Raw genomic sequence first — 12,030 nt, forward strand, 5'->3', positions numbered from 1 at the left:
TTTTATGAAATACTTTCCACTGAACACGTATTCAATACTCAGCAGCAGTTCATTGTTCTTATTCAATAGCTTTTCTCGCCACTGAAACTAATACCAATAATGATAATCAGATGTATTCAGTCAAACTAAATAAAGATCTATTATACAACAATTAAATATCCTCTCCCAATTATAAAGAAGACTTAGAATTGTATTCTTGATCGCTGGCTTGTAACAGTCACGGTGAAAAGAAAGAAATACGCTCATATGTTGGGTCCTTTAAGGCAATATTTTTGTTGTCATTTATTTGACCTAGATGTAAGCTTGTGTTATTTTAAACATGTAAATAAACGTTGGACCCAATAAAAATTGAAGTGCTTTGATAACGGAAATTGTGTCAAGAACTAAAACAGTTTAATAGTACGATTTCGTTTACATACATTCTTTTGTTTACCTTTTTGATTATTACAAAGCATCAACTTTAAAGCCAGCTCATTACTGAATCTGATAACCACAGGATCCTTTCCTGACCTTATAAAGACTGCTCTAACGAATAAGCAAAATGTGACCTGCGTTTTGTCTACTCTAAGGACTTAACTAGCTATCATTCACTATGGGTAAGTAAATCTAATGAAATGTAACGCAGGTGAAATTGATGATTTAAATGAATTTATGACATTATGAATTATGGTATATATCTCATCATTGTGACACGAATATGACAGAGTCGTAACATACCTGAGACAGTTTTATGTTAACCTTATATACTTGTAGTCCACATCGTATTTTAACCTTGGTTGTTAAGTTGTGTTTTACATTATGATCGGAAAGGAAATCGGAATATTAAGCTTTCAAATTTCATTTTCAAGTAAGTTCATTGATATATTTAAATTATTATAACATGCTCATGATACTTGGTAAAGATGAGTTCGTTTGTTCGGACAGAGTCTTTCATTTTATTGACTGGCCATACGGTCTGTCTGGACGAACCGAATTATCGAACATGACCGTGTTTTAAAAGCATCTTTCCTACCTGACAGTTGACTAGTACTTACATTTGAAAATAAGATTAGAATATGTGGGATCATTGCCAATGAGAAAACTCGCCACCAAAGAACCAACGACATAGTTGTGAGCAACTATAGCTTACCGTACGGCCTTCAACAATGAGCAAACACCGATAAAGGTCTGTATCCAGTACAGAAAGCGGCAACGAGTTAAGAGAACACTAGAAGAGGCTATAAGCGTTAAGTAGAATTTCAAGATCTTTCAATTTAGTACACAGCCGACTATTCGCTTTAGTTTTTTCTTGTTGTTGAATGCCGTAATTGTATAGAGGACTGAATTAACCCGAGTTACTACTACGAAATATTTATCGTCCGTAATTGATTGGAAAATGTCCCAACGAGCTTGACCTTGACCACGATATAGCGGGAAAATGTTCAATCGAGCTCTTTCTGATCCAAAATTTTAACAGTGCTTGGATATCATCGATAAAACAGCAATATTTCGATTGAATGGATTATACAACTTGCAAATGTTCTATCGATCTAAATCATAATGTAACGTACAAATGCTACATCAATCTCATCCATGATATAAGGGGCACATTCGATAGGGGCTTCGGTGGTCGAGTGTGCTAAGTAATCGAACTACTGACACGTATGAGTTGCAGGTGCGCTCGACTCCAATCTTAATAGATTTTGTTTGTTAATATTTCCTACCGAAGGTATATGGGTATCTCCGGTCATCCGACTTCCTCCACCAATAAAAACTGACCGCCACGAAATATGACGATAGTGATGATGGTGGCTTAAACACCATTGAATCGACCAATTATCTCGACATCATCCCTAATATAACGGACAAATATTCTAACGATCTCATCCACAATATCACTGACAAATTTTCTATCGTTATGTTCTTATTCAATGATTTAAACAAACGTAAATAATTTATGTAGAAAACTCAATATTGATTTTGTATATCACCACATACATAAGTAACCCTTATAAATATATATCTCATCCATATTGATCTCATTCATGGACAAATTGAATGGACGATTGAACTTAGTTAAATGTTACCGTGACAATGAGCGGCTAAGAGTACAAATGTATTCTTAAAACTCAATGTTATTTTTTAACGCTGTGTATTTGCACTGTAAATTCGGAGTAGATACCGCCCCAGGCTGGTTAAATTGGAAATCAGACGAGGAAAATAAAAAGCATCAATACGATCAAGGAAAAACACCCGCAATAATAGCTTGAAGGGGTTTAAGCCGGGTATTCCGGAAGGAACAGCATATAGCCCTACCATAGTCGATAACTGGTTTACGGATCAGTGTTTATTTGCAGGTTTTCGTTGACAATACTGCACTTGTAAAAACACCCTTTAAAACCTTTCCAGATTTAAAAATTACCGTTTATTTGCTCCTGTATTTATTACTGTATGCACCAGAAAGAGGTTAATCATGCTGAAGAGATAACACAATTCAAACTTCAAACATTTCTAAAAATGTAATTTAAAAGAGGATATTTGATGTGCATTCTGTCTATTATACCTGTGTTGAATCATAATGTGATTAGTAATAATTCATAGCATTTTTGTTTAAATAAATCGAATAACCTTGGTATATATAGATTAATTTTATTTATCTTTTTTTCGTGTGTTTTGACTGCTTTAAAGGGCCATTATCTGTCAAATTCATGATCACCGAATTAATTGTAATTCACATATTTGATCAATAACATAATAAAACGTACCGGGTATATCAAATTTAAAAATAGTCTAACTTAAACAAAGAACAATGCATGAACTCAATAATATGTATCGTCATTTCGTGTGTATTTTATCTCTGACTCAGGGGTTAAAATGAAGTTCACATGAATACACAATCATTCAATAACGTAAACTTTTGACTTGCAAGTCAATAATACACCTTTCATGTATGTTCCTATCCTTATTTTGAAAAAAAATGGCAAAACTGACTGATTATAACGAAATATTATTTCAAAATTCGGCTGTTATATATTTTTGAAACAAAAATAATCGTATTTTATTTTTTGTCTACCACGTAGCTAATGCACCTTCTAAATGCTAAATAAAAAAAATCAAATTAAAGTGGCTATATCATATATTTGGTGTAAATATACACCCTGAGAAAGAGAAACTGTTTGTCTTTTCTTATGTACCAGAATGAATTTTTCACCATTTCTAAACAGAAACAATCACAAATTTACCAAATGGTAATTAAATGGAAAGAAAAAGCCCAACTTTCATCAATCTTGTAAATGCTCAGACAATTGATATGGGCACAGGACATTTGAGCGAAAAAAATAAAACTACTAGGGGATGTTTTGAGCGCCGGATTAATCCGCTCACCTGTATTGGCTGAAAGGTTTATCTGGCATCGCATTTCTAGATGATCAAGATGTACTAGTATCTGATTGTTTTGTAGAGGAGTTCACGTCCGTTGCACCAGAAGATAAGAGATGTGTCGAATTCACTGATTATCTTACCGAATATTATGTTTCTGAAGATTCAATGTTCCCACCTAAGCTTTGGGCAGAAGTTCTTAGCAACTCGAAGCGAAAAAATAATGGTCCAGAGTCGTTCCATGCCCATTATAATGAGCCATTTTTTAGTTGTCATCCACCAATTTAGGTTTTTCTCAATACTTTTATAAAATGTCAAACAACAACATATATAAAGATACGAAGTATAGAGGAATGTGCTCCACAATCGAGAAAAGATAAAGAGAAAGAGCAGTTCCAAATGCAATAAACAGTATTGTACAGGTCTAGAGCCCATTACCTACGTTCTTTAGTTTATAAATTCCAGGCTAGAACAGACTTTTAACATTTGATTTAACATTTTAGACTTTTAGTGCTGTATTTTAATTGAAAAGTTTTATATATATCAACTACAATGAAAATATTCGTTGCTTTTAAGGGACAACCACATTGGTTTTCTCGGGGGGGGGGGGGGGGGGATTAAATGCCGTTTTTAGGTGTTAATCCTATATTGTCTATACGGCCAATTAAATCGGCACGTAATAAATGCTGACAATTAGTTACTAGTAATCTCTTACCGTTTTTACTTACTTTGACAGCATGTGTAACCCTATTGTTATGTGTTGCTAAGTGTTTTTAATTAGTACAGCAAATTTTATTAAATGAATTAGGGGTGGGTCGCCCTTGAAACCGGTTACATGTCCAACTATATCGAAATTAAAATCTGAACTTTCGTCGACTTCGATATTCTGTTCATCACTGGGGTATTTTTTTAGCACGTAGTGTATATTCTAGATTCTTCACTGTATCAGAAACCACCAATTCACCCACATATAGAAAACAGTAATGGCCCTACTCTGGCTTCTAGTAGTGCTTTTGATGCCACTGTACCCTTTCAAATATTTCACAGCTTTCAGCTCGACCGACAATATGTATGTGAAAACTTAATTTGATCATTAACAATCGTATGGGTTCATTCATTGTAATTACATTAAAAGATCTGTACAGTTTGTACACATCTTAGCACGAGATAAATCTCCGTGATCCATTGACACATGGCTGCATGTCTATACCCATTGTTATATTCTGCGTGAAAATACACCCCATTGCCAATCACAAAAAGTGACCCATGACAGCAGCACGTCTGTAAATACCCATTTATAAGAAAAGATCCCCTCCCCCTGTCCATAATATATTAATTTTAGATCTTTATAAAAACCAGGAGGTATTTTTAGTAATAGTTGACCTCGGAGTCCGAGTTTCACTACAAGACTTTATAAACATTGGCTGAAAATTGGCACATAGAAATATGATACATGTACAATTTAGGATTTACCAGCTGTTTCTATGAAGTTTAACTGAAGGTAAAATATTTTAAAAGCCGCAAACATTGACAAAAATAGATTATATACTAGTAGTTGGTTTGCCACCCACCACAGGCTTATCATAACGGATAGCGTTATATGCTTTTAAAAATTTATTTCTCGCCTCGATATTTTGAAAATGTATGTTCTTCTGTATGTTCACTGAAAATTGCTACTTTATTTTTTAGGTGACAGATAATGGCTTTAACAGAAGAGAGAGCAGCATGTTTATTTTGGTCTGGAACAATTTGCGCTTTCTTATTCACCATACTGTATTCATCGTTGTGCATTCTTAAAATGTAAGGATAATTTTAATTTACTAGTAATTTATAAATCATAAAGGCCCGTACAGTCATATTTGCTCTGATTTTAAAATATGAAATGACGAAATCCGCCCTTGCGAATTACCAATTGACTGTGGCGTAAAAGAACAATACTGCTGATTTGTTTTTGTTATTTGTAGTTGACAATTTAGCAATAACAATTCATTATTATAATGACAGTTGAATTAATTATCCTCGTGGCATGTTTAGTGTTTATAAAATGTCCTGTCATATCATAAAAGTATATTCATGTATGCAATTTTATTTACATAATATTTATATAACAAAAGAAAGGCTTAACAATAGACATACATGCGAGTCAAATATGATGTATATTTGTCTATTACGCAACTCACCACTATATTGTATTCTCTATTCCTTTGAGACGGGGAAGAATGACGAAGAAAGTGGCAAACAAAAATCGGCACATTGAAGAACTAAGAAAAACCACCTTGAATAAAAAATGGTTACGAGCTTTGAATGATGCATTTATCTTACACGAAATTCATATGCAACACGGAGAATAATCACCGCGGCCCAGCACCATTATTACGACCGAGGGGAATGCATAACACTGAATATGAATATATTACTTATTTGTTGAAAAGTCAAATACTTGGCATGGGTATACTAATTGTAATAGTTTAGTTCTAAAAACTTGATACACAATTTATACTCAGTGCAGTTGGTTTTGTTCTTATTGAAACTGAGATATTGTCTTGAGTGGGGAGACGACCGTTTGATTCAGGGAGTTGGTGGTAGCTGGAGGATATGTTTTCAAATTGACTATTAATTATCATCTACTACGTATTCCCCCCCCCCCCCTTTTTTCCCCCGCAGAATACTCTTTTTCATCATGTTTTATTCATGTATTCATGTTCAGGTCTTACCAGGCCAGGATATTAATTTTTCAATATCCTCATGTCCTTTTCACAAACGATGATCGTCCCCGAAGTGTTTTGAAGTATTCTTTATCATGTATATATTTATTTTCAGAGGTATTGTTAGTTCAGAAACATGTGCGTTCTTAGAGATATCGACGGTAGCGTCAGTGCTAGCCTTTATCATTGGAATGGCTTATTACTGCTACAAACAAAAGGTAAGGTACAATAAAAGTTCGTTCGTTGTATTTAGATTTTTCGACAATCTGAATTAAAAATCGTACATATATCAACTTGCGTGTTCTGAACTTCATATGAGGATAACAAAATCAGAGATCGTTATTTAAATTTGATTTACTTTACCACAATTGAAAAAAAGCATGCTAGATTTGATCATTGAAAAGGTTATATTAGATTTTACTTTTGGAAAGACCATTTTAGATTCAATCCTTGAAAAGGTGATGTTTGATTGTACCATAGAAATGGTAATGTAATATATAATTTTACCATTTGAAAGATCATGTTAAATTTTACCATTGGAAAAGCCATGATGTTAAATTTTACAATTTGAAAGATGTTGTTATAGATAACCATTGGAAAGGTCATGTTATATTTTACCATCAGAAAGTTCATGTTATATTTTACCATTGAAAAGAGTATGTTGGAGTTTACCATTTGAAAGGTCTTGTTAGATTTTAACATTAATTTGGAAAAGACAGGTTGATTTTACCATTGCAAAGGTCATGTTAGATTTTACCTTTATCCAATATATTGTTGATACAAACAAAAATATTCAGCATTTGTCACTAATTTCAAAGGAAGTCTACCATTTTGAACCACACTAAGAATAATCTTTTAATTCAAGTGGTAGAAAGTTTAGAACATAACTGACGGGCTTTTCTTCAAAGGTTGTGGTGGTATATGTTTGTTTAATTTGCAAGAAGCTGAGAACACACCTTGCAATATCTATACGTACGATTGAAGGTATACGCGAATCATACGCAGTTGTCACTTACAGTTATATGTTGATCTGATAACTTTACAGGTTGGACTGTCTGATTCCAATGATATTTACACACATTGGACTATATCAAGACGACATCATATCACACATAAACCAAGAGATACTGAGGTCATGACACCCGCTCCTGACGAGGATGTGCCACATGGTATGTATTAAAACGTACAGTTCTTCGTACAATGACACATATCACACATAAACCAAGAGACACTGAGGTCATGACACCCACTCCTGATGAGGATGTGCCACATGGTATGTATTAAAACGTACAGTTCTTCGTACAATAACACATATCACACATAAATCAAGAGATACTGAGGTCATGACACCCACTCCTGATGAGGATGTGCCACATGGTATGTATTAAAACGTACAGTTCTTCGTACAATTACACATATCACACATAAACCAAGAGACACTGAGGTCATGACACCCATTCCTGATGAGGATGTGCCACATGGTATGTATTAAAACGTACAGTTCTTCGAAAAATGACACATATCACACATAAACCAAGAGACACTGAGATCATGACATCCACTCCTGATGAGGATGTGCCACATGGTATGTATTAAAACGTACAGTTCTTCGTACAATGACACATATCACACATAAACCAAGAGACACTGAGGTCATGACACCCATTCCTGATGAGGATGTGCCACATGGTATGTATTAAAACGTACAGTTCTTCGTACAATGACACATATCACACATAAACCAAGAGATACTGAGGTCATGACACCCACTCCTGATGAGGATGTGCCACATGGTATGTATTAAAACGTACAGTTCTTCGTACAATTACACATATCACACATAAACCAAGAGACACTGAGGTCATGACACCCACTCCTGATGAGGATGTGCCATATTGTATGTATTGAAACGTACAGTTCTTCGTACAATTACACATATCACTCATAAACCAAGAGACATGCACTGAGGTCATGACACCCACTCCTGATGAGGATGTGCCACATGGTATGTATTAAAACGTATAGTTCTACGTACAATGACACATATCACACATAAACCAAGAGACATGCACTGAGGTCATGACACCCACTCCTGATGAGGATGTGCCACATGGTATGTATTAAAACGTATAGTTCTACGTACAATGACACATATCACACATAAACCAAGAGACACTGAGGTCATGACACCCATTCCTGATGAGAATGTGCCAGATGGTATGTATTAAAACGTACAGTTCTTCGTACAATGACACATATCACACATAAACCAAGAGATACTGAGGTCATGACACCCACTCCTGATGAGGATGTGCTACATGGTATGTATTAAAACGTACAGTTCTACGTACAATGACGCACATGAAGAGGGCAATGATGGTGTTTGCACGTACGAATGTTATCCGAATTTACTCATATTTCTAAACCCTGCATTTATAAGCCTTTTTAAAATAATTTATTCATGCTATTTTAAAATACAAGTACTAGTATACGTCATTTTGAAGGAACATAAAACAATAAAAATCTGCATGTATATTTGAAAAGGAAATAAAAGGAAAGTTTTTATAACAATGTGTTTTCAAACCAGTTCTCCATGATTCCTCTTAAAAAAAGCGTTTGACTGTTATCTATTTTCCTACGTTTGAAACAATTCCAAAACCATATTTTTTCGTGACTTTGTTTGGAGAAGCAGGGAAAATAAAGAGTCAAAATCTGTAGTTTATTTGTGTTGTATCTTTTGATGATTATGTTTACAGTATGTTGTGTTTTACAGATTTTGAGTGTTCTATATGTAGCGAAGGGAAAGATGAGTTTCTTATTATTCAGCTTAAATGCTCACACTGTAAGTATACATACAATTTATTCTTATTGATGCAATATAATGGGTAACATCAATTCATAGCTCACCATTACCACGTGATTGACTAATTTGTTTTATGAGGTTTGAAAAATTCAAATCTATAAATGTTGTTTTTTTTGTGATTTCGGGACTTCGTAGCTTGCTATGTGATATAGGTTTTGCTACGTTGACCTATAGATGACAAAGATAAACGTTAGTATGTCTCTGATGGAGCCATGTCGTTTCGATGGCATTGAAACCACATCTTCTCATTCCATATTTAGAGCATTCAATATATTATACCTTGTAGATAGTACCCATTTAACTGAAATAGAATAAGATATGACCAGTATACACCAATGGGAAAATAACTAACGACAAGAAACCCAAAGTCCATCTAGACGATAAATACATACAGTCTTTGCCAACAGTTGTTCTGAAACTGCAAAGCTCAGCTGGGATAAGATGTAACTTTAAATCAGTCAGTCAGTTAGACAATACAAAAACAACGCCAAAAAGATATCAACACGCACAATCGAAATATACACTATTTGTACCAACTGGAAAATAACAATAAGAAGAACCCTGTTATTAACATACATTTTGAATTCATCATCAGTGTATTTATTTGTAGATTTTCACAAATTATGTATACAACAGTGGTTTAAGGCAGACCATCAGATGAGTTGTCCTTTATGTAGAACTTCTCAATTAAGAAGAGAGCGATTAGTGGTGCTAACTATCATACCAGCACTACAGCCTCCTGTTGCGTCACAAGTTTGTATTTATATAAAATATTCAAATTGAAAGTATATGTATTTCAGAAAGTGTAAACTAACTTATTTAATGTCAAATTTTCAAAATTTGAAAATCTGTTTAGATTGAATTCCATTGGAACCTATTGCAATGCATAATTTCGTCCCCAACGAAAGTAATATTAATTTTCCAGGAACGGTCAAAAATTTCTGCCCATCGTCCCGGGCTACCTATCCATTTCGTTAAGTTTTCGTTTTTTCTTGTTCTGAGAATACATGAAGAAATTTCCGCTGGAGAGTATGCAACTTACAACCAATAAATCAATACGGAACAATGTAGTAAAATGCAGTAAATTGAACCATAGAGAGTCGGTTGATCTACTTGTATATATGTTATTTTCATAAACTCTTGTTGCTACTGTAAGATAGAATATTTGCAGACTGTATTTGTCATCAGGGTTTAATGATGCGATTTGTATTTTTTGCAAACTTTGACAACAAGATGTGTACATATATGTACTACTTATAATTCAGCGTTCCCTACTTATTTCACATATATGTACTACTTATAATTCAGTGTTCCCTACTTATTTCACAAACTATCAGAATACATATGGTAATTACATAGAAAACCATCCTAAAAAAACAAATTTGTTAAATACAAAATAATTTTCAAATGTTTGTATTTCAGGTATAAAACAGTTATCATTGATGTTGCGGGTGAATTGAAAAGGGTGCACAAACAGATTTTGGATGTATCTGTTTTATATATCAGTGCATGTTGATGGTCAAGTCGGTCATCGTCGACGTAGTCAATATTATGTCTTTCGCAATTTTTTTTATATGCAATACATTTTATAGTTGTATCTAAGATACGTTTATGTTTTTTGTATATAGATGTCATTTACTGTTATTAATTATTATTATTATACATGATATGTAAAGGTTGTTAGAAATAAACAATTAAATACAAATATTATTGTTATTTTATACAATTGGATGAAAGCTAGACCTATATGAGCTATTGCCATCACTATGCAATCGACATAACCCTATAAAGATGAGTTAAAAAGAAACTTAACCAAAGGCAATTAATCTTAAGAAAAATGAGAGTTGTTAAAAAATTTACAAAAAAGTATGAAGCAAAGAAGACCATGGTAACATTAAACACTTCAGGAAGCAGCGTGTTGATAATAGATCATAATAAAACTTTCTGTATGCAGTACGTCGTAGTTACCAATTCAGGCTTTTATACATATCTGTTGCGCACACAAAAGTGTCTTCTATGTGGTTCCAGTTATGAGATTGAGTTTGAATGTTGCGGTGTTTTACTGGTGGGAATGTCAAAACATCTATACTGTTTCTTATTTGTTTTTCAATTATTTTAGTAGCTTGATTTTGTGGTCGCCTGTTATAAAGCGTTATGTTTGTCACTATATTCTCTCCAGCTTGTTTGAATCTACTATACCTTCATCTTAGGCACCGTGTAGAACGCCACATGCGGGGTGTCGGCTATGTTTAACATGGGGTGGCAATTTTGAAAGGACAAAAAAGTAACAAAGTAAGTTCAAACATCAAAATTTCTTATTTTAAGAACTCTCAGTACCATAAAATGTATTGCACGGAAGGAACCGCAACGTAATCTATTTCCTGAATGCAGAAGCAGTCGTTTTCAGTGCTCAGTTTTCTCAAACACTTCGCCCTAGTTTTCCGTGTTGCAGATTTTGAGGCTTTATATGCATATTTCGGTATAAAAAACTACTTTACACAACTACCCTCCGTATTATTTATATAGAATTGCATTCCTCTCATGGACTTCTACCAAATACCAGTTTCTTAGTTAAAATTAATTGGTTTTAAAACTATTATTCATCAAAATATAAAGTGTCACTCGGGGTGTCATAATTTGCATGTCAAGGGGTAGAGGCTTGTCATAAAAAAAAGATATATTTGCACGTAAATTAGTCTTCATATGATACATTTCATTTCAAACACAATTTCTATACTATGACAAAATAAGGGTACTTCATTTTGGTAGTTTTTGGTTGGATTCATGTTCTTTAGTTTTCTATGTTGTAAAAAATATGCTTTTGATTTCATTCATAGTACAAAATGGCTCAAAATATTTAATTTTAAAGCTGGTAAATGATTTCTTTTCCTTTTCAGTTTACAATGGTCAGGCAAAAGTCAAGGCTATGGCTCAATAAACCCAAACCTTGTGGAAAATCACAAAATAGTCCTCAATATAAGATCGGCCCGAAACCTCCACCAGCGTAACTGTATCATACTTCATCACCAGGTTCATCTAAAAATCCATCACTCCAAAAAGAATTAGAATACTTTCTCCAAAGAAACACTCACCAGAATCTTTTTC

The 12,030-nt window shown here is 33.8% G+C and overlaps 1 protein-coding gene across 7 annotated transcripts; it reads left to right on the forward strand.

Moving 5' to 3' along the window:
• The first annotated feature begins 271 nt into the window (after window positions 1-271).
• Window positions 272-10,586, forward strand: LOC134705574 (RING finger protein 150-like). Of its 7 annotated transcripts, none has more exons than XM_063564296.1 (8): window positions 272-596; window positions 5,047-5,157; window positions 6,178-6,280; window positions 7,108-7,194; window positions 7,819-7,855; window positions 8,836-8,904; window positions 9,536-9,678; window positions 10,348-10,586. In XM_063564296.1, exons 2-8 carry the CDS (start codon window positions 5,057-5,059, stop codon window positions 10,351-10,353), a joined length of 546 nt encoding a protein of 181 aa, XP_063420366.1. In that variant the 5' UTR covers window positions 272-596; window positions 5,047-5,056; the 3' UTR covers window positions 10,354-10,586. The 7 variants fall into 7 exon arrangements, with proteins under 7 accessions (XP_063420366.1, XP_063420365.1, XP_063420361.1 ...); XM_063564295.1 differs by lacking the exons at window positions 272-596; window positions 7,819-7,855 and adding exons at window positions 630-847; window positions 7,299-7,335 and having other exon boundaries at window positions 10,348-10,584; XM_063564291.1 differs by lacking the exons at window positions 272-596; window positions 7,819-7,855 and adding exons at window positions 630-847; window positions 7,403-7,439 and having other exon boundaries at window positions 10,348-10,584.
• Window positions 10,587-12,030: the final 1,444 nt, after the last annotated feature.

This window comes from Mytilus trossulus, chromosome 2, assembly GCF_036588685.1.
Source record: "Mytilus trossulus isolate FHL-02 chromosome 2, PNRI_Mtr1.1.1.hap1, whole genome shotgun sequence".
Lineage (NCBI taxonomy): Eukaryota > Metazoa > Mollusca > Bivalvia > Mytilida > Mytilidae > Mytilus > Mytilus trossulus.

Coding starts and splice junctions, on each gene's coding strand:
- LOC134705574 (XM_063564296.1), top strand. CDS start 5,057: ATGGCTTTAACAGAAGAGAGAGCAGCATGTTTATTTTGGTCTGGAACA. Junction 5,158..6,177: donor TCGTTGTGCATTCTTAAAAT/GTAAGGATAATT, acceptor ATTTATTTTCAG/AGGTATTGTTAGTTCAGAAA. Junction 7,195..7,818: donor ATAAACCAAGAGATACTGAG/GTCATGACACCC, acceptor AGAGATACTGAG/GTCATGACACCCACTCCTGA.